General features: G+C 44.4%; 1 protein-coding gene across 5 annotated transcripts in view; it reads right to left on the reverse strand.

Annotated features, from left to right (window-relative positions):
* USP45 (ubiquitin specific peptidase 45) overlaps positions 1-10,438 on the reverse strand; it is a 54,798-nt gene extending 44,360 nt beyond the window's left edge. For all 5 annotated transcript variants that reach the window (XR_005818801.1, XM_040553405.1, XM_040553408.1 and 2 more), the window contains exons 1-3: positions 10,320-10,438; positions 2,339-2,448; positions 177-346 (exon numbers count right to left, since the gene is read on the reverse strand). Coding sequence is in view for 4 of the 5 variants with exons in the window: in XM_040553405.1 (XP_040409339.1) it covers positions 177-346; positions 2,339-2,438 (270 nt within the window). In the remaining variant the exon portion in view is untranslated. The remainder of the gene's footprint in view (positions 1-176; positions 347-2,338; positions 2,449-10,319) is intronic.
* Positions 10,439-12,010: the final 1,572 nt, after the last annotated feature.

A 12,010-nucleotide genomic window follows, 5' to 3' on the forward strand; every position in this document is an offset into this window, starting at 1 on the left:
GAACACAATGCCACATCCCATTCTATTAAAGTTGAAGCACAGATTCTCACAGCTAAGCACTTATGTCACACCACTTCACTGAAAGTAATGAGATGCCACATGGGCAGGATCTGTACCAGTAACATCCTTCAGAAAATCAGGGCCTATCCACCTATAAATTTAAAACACACACTTACCTGAGAGCCACATTTGAGACACAGCCATATGTCTGAAGGGGCCACGGGCTCGCCATCACTCATACGCCTCTCCTTCAGACATTCTGAACATACTGACCAAATGCTCTGAGCTACCGCCCTCTTCACATGATGCACATCCACTGCTTGGCTCACATGCTGGCAGGTTAAGCCTACAGAAGGTAATACTTTGGTCAATTAAAAATAATAGTTATGAAAGGGAGCACATGCACATCAAAGAGGAAGAATCTTCAACAATTCAGCATTAGGAAAAAACAAAAATAGGAAAGATCAAGAAAGATCAGACCTCTATTTCAGTCTTCCTACAATGAAAAACCCTTTCAAGTCACTAACCATCACCTCTTAAAAACAGATAAGCTACTTTGTATTAGGATCTATTAGGATCTACAGGGCTGCTATTGTACAAAATTAATTACTGTTTTGTTTTTGTCAACAGTGAAATGCTGCATAAATCTATTTTTGCACATAACAACGCAGGCAGTTGACATCCCCTCCTATCTTAAAAAAAAATAAGATTTCCAAATACCTATAGGATCTTATTACAACTGCTGACTCTGAATACTAGAATTCACCACTGAAAAACTTAGGTTTAAAGGGACATCTGAAGGCCACCTTGTCCAAAGCCTAATTCAAAGCAGGGCCAAATACGATTTTAGATCAGATTGCTGACAGCTTTGTTCAACCGAGCACTGAATTGCCTTGAGGACAGATTTCACTTCCTCACTAGAAAATCAGTTCTCTGTCTGACCATCCTTGCAGTGAAAATAAACTAAATTTCCTTATGTCTAGCCAAATTTTCCTTGCCCTAACTTTTGTCTTTAGTACTTTCCATTGTGGACCTCCGCGAAGAGTCTGGTTCTGCCTTCTCTGTAACCACCTATCAGATGGTTGAAGGAAGAAACTTTGTTCTCTCCTTTGGCTAAACAAACCCATTCCTTTCAGCCCCTCTCCACATGTCATGGTCTCCATCTCCTTAACCACCCGGAGGGCATGACCAGCTGCTGGACTCACTCCAACATGTCTTTCCTGTAATAGGGAGCCCACACCTGAACACAGTTCTCCAGATGAACTCCTACAAGTGCTGAAAAGATGGGAAGAATCACTTACCTCGATCTGCGTTCCTGTTAATACCATCTGGTATACAACAGGCACAAGCCACACCGCCTACTTATAATCAGCTTGTGCGCTAGGACCTCCAGGGCCTTTTCTGCAAACCTGCTCTCAAGCCATTTCAGGTTCCCACCCTGTAATTGCATGTAGTTATTTTGGCCCAGGAACAGGACTCTCCACTTGCTTTTGTTGAACTCCATGAAGTTTCTGCCAGCTCATTTCTCCTGCCAGCAGGTCCAGGTCATTCTCAATGACAGACCTACCCTCCAGAGTTATCAGCCACTCTCCCCAGTTCGTCACCATGAAGATGACAAGAGTGCAGCCTCATGATGACACCATCACCCAGCTCTCTAAGCACCTTCAGATGTAACCCACCCGACCCCATGGACCAGTTTGCTTAACAGCTCTCAATTGTCTTCTATTCTGGATAATGTAAAGACAGAGGCAAAAAAAAAAAAAAAAAAAAAAAAAAAAGCAGTCCAAGTTGTTCAGCCTTTTCCTGAGTCCCTTATCCCTAGGCCCCCTGCCCCCTCAGGCTGCATGCTCATACTTGCTTTAGTCTTCATTTTGCTGTCACAGTACCCAAACAAGCCCTTCTTACCCTTCACATCCCTACCAGATTCAGTTCCGAGGCTGGCTTGCCCAATCCCATCCCTACATAATCGGAGCCCCTCTGAGGGCAGCCCAAACCTGCTTCTACCCTCTATGCCTTTCCTTTTTGCCTCAGCTCAGTCAGCAGCTCCCTGCCCAGCCAAGCAGCTCCCTGCCATGCACACCTCAACTTCTGCACATTGGAAAGGACCATCCCTGTGCTCTGAAGAGCTTGCCACTGAAGACCAATCAGCTCTCCAGCCCTTCAAGGCAGTCAAGTAGTGTAACAACCTATCATGCCAGAAAGACTTGACTGAGGATGTTTTGTTATAAAGTCAAACAAGAAAAGTATTACCTGGTACCACTGAGTTGTGGTTTTCATAGTCAACACGGATTTTATTAGCCCTCAACCTTAGGACAAAACAACACTTAAATGTATTTACCTGCAATATCATCTGAAGAGTCTTCATCCTGTGGCCTGTTAGGCCTTTTGCTTCTCTTTGTCTTCTCAGGGTTGGCTCTTGATGGATCTTTCACCCGCATCTGTTATATACTAGGAAGGAAAAACAGAGTTTGCTTTATTGTCTAATCGCTTTGTCAGGTTTATTGAGTTTAAACTCTAAAAGTGAAGATCAAGTCACATATTCAAATCTCCTGAACACAGTTTTAGACTGACTAATGTCACCTATTTTGTAATATAAAATATGAAGGTGTTAATAATAGCTCTTAAGAATGCTGTAAGATCAGTTTTATTACATGACACTACAAACTGTATCTGCACCTACAGGGGACATTCTTCCAAGCAGCAGTGGTAAGTATCTGGGAGACTGCAATTTACTTTATTTTTGTCATTTTAAACTACTACAAAGTTCCAGCCTTAGGTTCTTGTAAGTTACTGGTAACTTCATGGTAAGAAAAACTTCATTAAAATAAAAGCTTCTCTTCTCTAACATACCTCCCTTGGTAAAGGTTTCTGTTACCATGCACCCATGCACATTCCCTAAAACCTTTTGAGTAATTTCAGACAGTTTAATCAAATGCAAAAGTCTTCTGATTCTTATGAAACTGTCCTCAGCTACAAGTAAGAACAAACCGCAGTGTGAGCTGACTCCTCTATTACTCATCAGAGAATCCATACAAATGAATGCTCTCATAGGAAATTAATAAAGGAGTCCTAAGAGAAACAGAACTCAATTACAAATATTTTCCACCAAACTTAAAAAAATAAAATCCTTCAGAGATTTCAGCATACTGTCATTTAATCAAAAAACAAATCTGAATTCACTGGATCAGTACACCTGTGCATCACACAGCTTCCGCAGTTTAGTTTACAGGATGTCTTTCAATAATATGCTTCAGAAAAAAAAACAAAGAAAATTATGTTTTGTTTTCCAAAAACATATGAATACATGACAATCAAACACTCATACACTGCAGACCTATGAGCCATTCTATTTGGAAGACAATGTTGCAGTACCACATACAAGTTAATAATGTCACCTGCCCCACTGATACCATCTTTAACTGGGCTACCGCATTGCTGCGCCACAAACCTCTGAAATACTCTACACTTGGGAACAGCAAAAGATATATCCTTACTACAGATCAAGTAAATAAGTTTGTCAAAGCTTATAGTTTGTCCATCTAAGTTTTTAAATCTTGATCTTGGTATTCCTTCCCCTTTCATATTTGTAAAGCCCATTGGTGGAACAATCTAGATTCCAACATTCCATAGAGTAAGAAAGAAACCTTTGCTCTCTGCTTCCTTGCACTTCATTTTTTTGTGAAATGCTACATTTACATCACAGTCAATGTATACTATATACTGCCATGTTCTTCAATTACAGATTTCCAAAGTTTCTGTACTTAAGGGTATGAAGCTTCATATGCTTAGACATTCAAGTAAATAATGCTGCTAAATTCAGGGTTGTTGACTTTGCAGGTTTGCACTTCATGCTCAAGCAGTCAGGAAGATCTGAATACTCCAGCTCTTGACTACGTATATCCAACAACATTTCAAATCCTTGATGTACATCAAGAGCCATGCAACACAGCAACCCCAAAACAGTACAAGGTGCTTCAGATCCAAACGATGTCAAGTGTATATTTATCTCTACCTTGGGATCTCATGATATATATACACATAAGCTTCCACAGGAAACCTCGCGTCACCACTTGTTGCACTGCAACTTAACCAAGCACAAGATTCATCAGGACATTCACCAGACAGCAAGGCTGATACAGCTGCTGTTAGAAAACTGAGGATTTTATATCATATTATGTAAACAGTTAATAGCAAAGGCAGCAAAATGCCCTCCCTAAAGGAACATAGCCACGTTTAGGTTATTCAGCATTGACGTAAATGATCTACCAGTTCATTTCAGCACGAAAATTCTTTATCTATTTGGACAGATTATGTAAGCTGTCCAAACCACAGCTTTCACCCAAACGAAAGTCATTTCAAGATCTCAGATAACTTTACAAAAGAACGCTTTTGCCCCCAGCCAGCTGAAATACAAGCAAGTCTTTTCCACCTCTGAAAGCCCGTGGCCAGCAGGCCAGCGGGTACTATCCGAACAGGGCGGGAGCAGCCCGCTGCTGGAACCCGCTCTCTACAAGCCTTGAGGACATGTGGAGAAGACTGAGTGTCAATTAGTACCAAGAATGATCTGAAATGTGGCATTTCTAACTGAATATAATCAACGTGGCATTAGAAACAAACGCTGGCAGGAAACCCAAGCACTGACGCTGCAGGCTTGGGAATCCACCGACCAACCCAGAGACTTTGCAGTCATCTTTGAGTAAGAGCAGGCACAGCAAAAGATAACATGGACCATTAGATTAATCAATTTTCATAAACACACGCACTGAGGCATCCATCAGACAATGTTTACTGACCTGAGAGCTCTCAAAAAAGCCACAGAATATCAAGGACCTAGCCAGCCAGGGTTTGTGCCTGATTTTGAAAAGCGCAGAAGTGGGATGAATAAGAACACAGTAGCTACTCAGCAAGCATCTGAGACACAAGTAGCATAGTATAGACACGGCACTATTTGACCTCTTCCAGCACATTCAGGGACAGAAAACATTACACGTAAAAATTTTAATTTAATGATTAAAATCACGGCCAACAATTCAGACTCAAAACTCTTATGCCAGCCATGCGATTATTACCTTTAGTCAAGAAAACTGAGGAAGAAATGTAAGGTGCTTCAGAAATTCCTTCCTAGACCTGTTCCAGTTTACTTGAAATAAAATATTAATAGTTTATTGAAATGAAAGCCCTGAACAAAAATAGAGCCAAAAAGAAGCATAGAATACAGCTAAGAAAAAATTAAGAGAGAAACTCTCTAGGTTTCTCTTGGCCATAGGAGCAATGCATTCAGGACAAGCAGGCAGAGGGGAAATAGACAATTTACATGAAATGAACTTGATACACTGAGGATTAAATACCTTGGCAATATCCCCATGATTTGTCTCTTTCCAGGCCAGTTTCCTTTTTTTTTTTTTTTTTTCTGAATACATTCAAAGACTAATTTGTGGCTACAGTGATCAACTGAGGAGCATACTAAAGGAGAAAGACTTCCTCCGAACACACAAGCAGGAAGAAGCCTCTGTAAACCCTTGCTTGGAAGTTTGTTTTTGTGATGGAATAACAAATACAGTACGTTTACCATTTCCTATGCACAAAATCAAGTCACGGGGCAAATGTATTTGTCTAATCAACCTGCCAAAAATAAATAAATAAATGAAGATTGTTGTGGTAGAAAAAGCTGAGTTCAGCCAGCATGTTACCTTCACCCTGATCTCTACTCAGCACATAGTAAAAATCTTAAATAAAAATTACTCAGTTTCATGGAAAAAAAATAAAGAATATAAATAGAAAGAGCTGAACCTCTTCCATTTAAACAATCATTTCATACAAAATTAAGAACTAGTATTTGCCAAACTTGTTCATACTCTTTGAGCTCTGCATACAAGAGTTTGAACTGTAATCATCACCACTTGCTATTCTTGGTTTACTTACTTTTTAAAAGACTCCTAATGGCAGCCTGCCTACAAAAAGCTGATTAAGATCAAAAGCTCCTCACTGTAACTGCTAATTTCCAGCTTTCTAGAAAGATCAAAACACTTCAAAAGCAGCAGAACAATCTGCCTACCTAATTTTAAAAGCTTCAAATTTGTCAAAGTGCCAAAAATCAACCTAAGATACCAGTGCTGAATTTGTTGACTTAAACCTAAGGCATGCCTAGTCTATTTTTAATGTAAGGTGTGCGTGAAATAGACTGTATTTAACACAAAAATGCACCCTCTTAGTAAAGTATACATTTAGAAACTACAAAGAGTTGGATATAGTTCCTAAAATTAGTAATTATTTCTTAAGTTTTATGTCTTACTGAAACTCAGTAGAGCTAGGACCAACAGAAGATACAAGGCCAGAATGAACCTGAATTCACTTTTCTTTGGGGAAAAAAATAAGCAGGTCTTTCCTCTTCACAGGATCCTCCTGCAGCAGAGGTGGAGAAGCAAACAGCCTTCACTGCCTGAACCCCTCAAAACCCATTCCCACCTTGCACACCTGACTCAGAGGTTAAGTCCCTCCTCCTACAACCCCACAGCTCACTTGCTAAATTGCAAAACATGCAACCTCAGTGTGCTTCCCCACGCTGCAGCTTTGCTGTGGTATTTATAAGAACCGCGAAGCAGACCACCAGCGTGGCAGAGGAATAGCCTGCCACCCTGACGGCTGCCATATCGCTGCTTCCATTCCATCTATCGAGACCCACTTCTTCTCTCATCTTATAATTAGGGTGCCAGCCCTTTCAGGCAAGAGTCCTATTTTTGTTCTTATCTGTGTAATGCTTATCACAACATTTTTCCTGATTCATGATTAACTGGGAGGATTATATTTGCATTACTAGAATGCAAACGGTAAGATAAAAATGGCATAATAACCATTAGCTTATCTAAGCATGCTTACCCTACGAAATATAGTTAAATGGGTCTCCAGGTACTACTTTGGATATGGGAAATACTCTCCCAGTAGGACTGGTCATTAACTGTGAAATCAGTAGTGTTAATTATTTCATCAGTGGGCATCTGAATTGACAAGAGCTGGGGCAAATACGTTTACCTTAATTCCTCTTTTCAGCTGGGGTATGCTAAGTTCCAGCTGCCTTACCATTTGTAGTCAAACTTTCCAATTAAAATTATACAATTTTATGTTGCTAATGAAAAAAAATAAAATTGCATTGGGCTGGAAAAGCAATAGAGAACACAGAATCTAGCATTCCAAAAATTAGCACAGGGCTTTCATGTATCTTAACAGAACTGTACAGCTGCCAAGAGCAGACTACCACCAAAACACAGGGCTGTTGAACAGAAAAGATGTGCAGATTAAGTCAAAAGGTCAAGATGCTCTGTAGCATATTTGTGATGCGGCTTTATGAGCTTCCTTCTAACTGTGAAAGTAGAAAAAGACGAGACTTGCGCAGGTCAGAAATGTCAGATCCTCTGTCACTACTGCAGAACTGCCACATGTTTTGATGCAAGTTGCAAGTTGATATATTTTGGATGTCTGTTCAGAGCATTACCTGTGGCATTTTGGCTTGCTCGCTACTAGATCAAATGTCATACAACCCCAGCAAGAACCGCATCCATCATGGTCAGCAACTGGGCAGTGTCATCAATCAGCGGGCCGGGGCGCTCCGCGCTCTGACGGCCACCAAAACCGTTGCGGCAAACAAGCCCTCGCTGCCTGCTAGAGCAGTAAAAGGACCAGAACTCCTGACTGGTAGCGGCAGCCACGCTTCTTCCCCTGGAAAATGTCATCTGAAATTCTGAAAGCGTCATCTCCAAGATTTCCCAGCCCAAAGGCACATCACACATCCTACACCATCACTAGAGCTCAAACGCCAGCCCTGACATCGTATTGCAGCCCTAAATGGGCGAGACACTCACGTACTTTTTGCAAAAGTGAGACGGAGCTGTCTGACTACTGGATACAACTTTCCAAGTGAGATTAAACATCCCATAGCATTATGTACTCCTATTAATCATTCTTTATTCATCTGTCCATGCTACGCACGGTCTGTTAACGTTCATGTCTGCATCCTACACAATCCTCTTTGTATTTGCTACTGCAACCCACTCGCCACACAAAAACTACTTCTAATGATGAACAGAAACCAGGTGTGTCCAGAAACAGGAACAGAAAGAGCCCTTAGCCGGCTTTATGACTAAAGTAAACACAAGGATTGAGTGGATAAAGGAGTAGTTCTTTGATGACATATTTTTGCTGGCACTTTATAGCAAAGGTTTCTTTACTGTCTTACGGAAAAATTCAGGGATTCCTCTCAATATCCAACTCATAAAGCAAATCCAACTTTAGCTTATGCTCTCTATCCTACTTTAAACATATTGTCAAAAACATGAACACGCCAAGAGGGAAAAACATATGGGCTGACGTGTTCATGGTCTAACATGGATGTTCCCACACATTCACAGATATCCCTGAAAAAGCGAAATAAATACCATAAAAAGAGCCACAGCTTGTAAGTAATGATGTTGGCCTGCAAATGAAAACTTCGTATATGAAAAGGCAGTCGGATGACAGCTGACAGACTAAGCAGTCACATGGTATGAACAGTGATGCAAAGAGTGCCGTCACCACAGAAAATTTGAGGGAATAACAACCAAAACAGCTGGAGAACAGGCTGAACTCTCAGCGTCCTGGCAGAATAGCCATGGGACAAAAACTGGGAAAAGAGTCTTTCAAGGTGTCATAAGGGAAAACAAAAGGCAGTATCAGCAAAGGATGAACTGGAAAGACATTGCAAAGTCCAATTTTTTAATTTTTTTTTTTAAGTCAAGTAATAGCAAGTAACGAAAATGAACTATGGTTGTGGCATACTGCATGAGATAGCAGACTGAAGCCCACCCAAGATAATACTTAAGCTGAGAGACTCAGCGCCGGGGACTCATGCAGTCCCCCGCCTAAAGGGCTGAGTCGGAGCAGATCCCAGGAAGACGAAGACTATGCAAAGCCTTCCATCTACTTTGGAAGCTGCAGGAGTTAACTAATTAATGGTGGTAAAACAGATAAAAACAAAGGACTATGAAAAATTAGCCTAGGCTTTCTGAAAGTCAAAGTCTTGCCGCCGAGAGCAAAAAAATTCATTCTATCATCTTCCTAGGTACAAATTGCCCCAGTTTGTTTTGATGACATGTCTAAAGTAGAACAACTTGTCCTTGATCTACGATTGATGTTCACAGCAGAACCTGGGAGACGCCAGCTGTATTTCTGTGAATTTGGCAGAAACAAAACTACAGAATACCAGTTCTTCAATATTTCATGAAGAAATCTGACAAAATATTTACAACTGTAGTAAGCTGTGGAGTAGGATATGCCTTGTAAAATTGCTATCAACCTGGAACATGTGTGAGCCGCTCCTGTACCTCCATCTAAAACGCGTGAAAATGAGATGGGAAGGAAGCCTTTAAAACATGAGTCTTCCTGTATAAAAGGACTGTTTAATGGAATTCGGAGACACCTGTAGCCAAAGACATCACGCAGCAAGACACTTGAAGTTACTGCCATCTGCTTCTGCTTTCCTGACATCTTTATTCTCATACTTCTGTGTTTGACAGGCAGCCACACACACACCCTGTTTAACCGTGCGAGTAGCAGCAAATCTATAGCAAGAGCAGGATGAACTCCTAAAAGCATACAGACAGCAGGAGACTGAAGCCCTACAAAAATCCACGCAACACAAACCGAAGCATGAGCTCAAGTACAGCGTGCAGAGCTGCCGCTGTGGGTCTATAGCACCGTATTTCTGACGAACGAGGAGCATCACCACCAGCTCCACGCTAGCTTACCCTCCCTGGGAAGCCAACCCGGCGTACCAGGGAGCCGTCCCTGCGCTCCGACCGCCGGCACATGCTGCTGAGGGCTCGGAGGGAGCAGGCGGCACCGGGCTGGCATCTGCTGCGCTGTCGGGACCCGGCGTGCCAGCCCGGTGACACGGGACGGCACAGCCACTTCAACGCGTGCCTGCTAACGCAAGGCGAAGGCAGCGCATGGCCGAGCCCAGCCAGCTGCGGGGCCACCGGTCCCCTCCCAGCCCTCACCGGGACGCCCGGGGGAGCCTCACCCTACACGCACGGCACCGGCTGCTCGGCCCCCGGGGCTCGCCGCGGGTCCCCGACCTCCCCCCCGTCCCCCGTCCGTCCCCGGGCGGCTCCGCAGGCCGCGCTGCTGCCGCCGCCATGTCGCGGCGCCTCGGCCCTCCCGGCCCGGCCGTGCGCTGCCGGGCTCCAAGCCCCGAGCTCCGCAGCGGAGCCGGCCCCGGCCCCGGCCCCGGCCCCGGCCCCGGCCCCGGCCCGACCGCGGCCTCCCCCCCGCGCTCGGCCCGCACTCACGGAGCGGCGGCGGGGCGCGCAGGCAAGGAGCGACGGCAGGAAGCGGCGGAGGAAGCTGGGCCGCAGCCAGGGCCCCGCCGCTCCGCTCCCCGCCGCTCCGCTCCGCCCGGCGCGGCCCGCCCCCGGCCTCGCCCGGGACCAGGGGGCCGGGCCGGGGCGGCGGGAGGGGAGGGAGGGAAGGGAGAACCGGGGGGACCGGGCCCGGGGCAGGCAGCGCTATGGGGAGGCTTGTGCGGGGGTGTGGAGGAAGAAGGAGCTGCCTCCGGCGGCCGGGGATGGGGGTGTTACACGGGCACCGAGGGTCGTCCCCGGACGGTGCGCCTCAGGCGAGCTCCAGGGGGAGATGAGAGTGAGAGCACATCCCAGGCTGAGCTACGGGTGTGCAGCGCACGGGGTCTTCAGGCTAAACCCCAAAACGTGTCCGGGCATCCCGGGGGGCACCTTTATTTGGACAGGAGGCAAGTCTGAAGTAACGACCTGGAGTTTCGTTTTATCAGAATACCGTTATCACAGAATCGCAGAGTGGCTGAGGCTGGAAGGGACCTCCTGAGATCGTCTAGTCCAACCCCCCTGCCCAAGCAGGGCTGTGAGAAAAATCTCAAATAATTTCTTCAGACGGGATCTTCTGTGAAGCTATTTTATTCGCGATTGCAATGGCAGGCATCCTGCCAATTGGGAGCGCATTTTAGTAAACAAATCATAACCTTTTATTCCCTATTACCCAGCACCTGATCACCTCCCCTGTTTCCTCATTGGCTGAGTACTACAGGTTCACAAGCTACTCGGTGCTCCTCTATACCATATATGTACAATTTTTTTTCTTCAACCTTTAATTTCTCCTTTTTCTTTGTTTTCCCTTTCTTATGTTTTGAGAACTTGTGATCTTTGTTTTACTGTTCTCACACTGCTCATCCTGTTTTTCTCAAGCTTCTGCCTTATTTTGGAACATTGAGGCCTTCTACTGTCCACTTATCTACTTGGCATTTCTCCTTGTTATGACTACACATCTACCTTTGAATACAGAAAATTAGTTCTCTACTGCAAAAACACAACTTAGTTTCTCACAGGGCCACCTAGAGCATGGCATGGAGCAGAAAAAAAGGAGGGGAAGGGGAGCATTACTGTGGGACTCCCCAGAAAACAAGGGTGGAGAACCTGTAGTGGATCTACCAACAAACAGACTTTAGGAATGGTTAGGGAACCACACGGAAGCCATGGGCCCGAGCAAAGACAAGTTAGCAAGAACAGTATTGTTGAAAGAGGTTGACAGACCAAGCAGGGTTTGATTTAGGTAGGAGGAATTCTTTAGGCACTGTGATGACAGCGGTGACCACTGAGCACAAGGATCAGAAGGCAGACTGCAGGCCATGTAACAGATGAGCACCAGGCCTTAATTGTGAACACCACGTTCACTGAATGTGAAAAGGGGGAAGAATATGGAGCAATAACTGGGAAACAAATTGGATCGAGAAGGAGGTTCTTCCTTGTCTTCATGGGACAGGTTAAAGACTTCTTGCACTGCAAGAGCAATAAAAAAAATTAAAAGGTTAAAGAAAGAAGGAAGGGGAGCTGAACACAGAGCAACAGTGTGTGATGTAAAGGGGAATATATTTACTGAGTGCAAGAGAGAATATCTGGAGCAGGTAGAAGAATATCAGGACAGTGGCAGAGAGGGAAGGCAAGCAGAGGAG

The sequence above is a fragment of the Cygnus olor genome, chromosome 3 (assembly GCF_009769625.2).
Source record: "Cygnus olor isolate bCygOlo1 chromosome 3, bCygOlo1.pri.v2, whole genome shotgun sequence".
Classification (NCBI taxonomy): Eukaryota; Metazoa; Chordata; class Aves; order Anseriformes; family Anatidae; genus Cygnus; species Cygnus olor.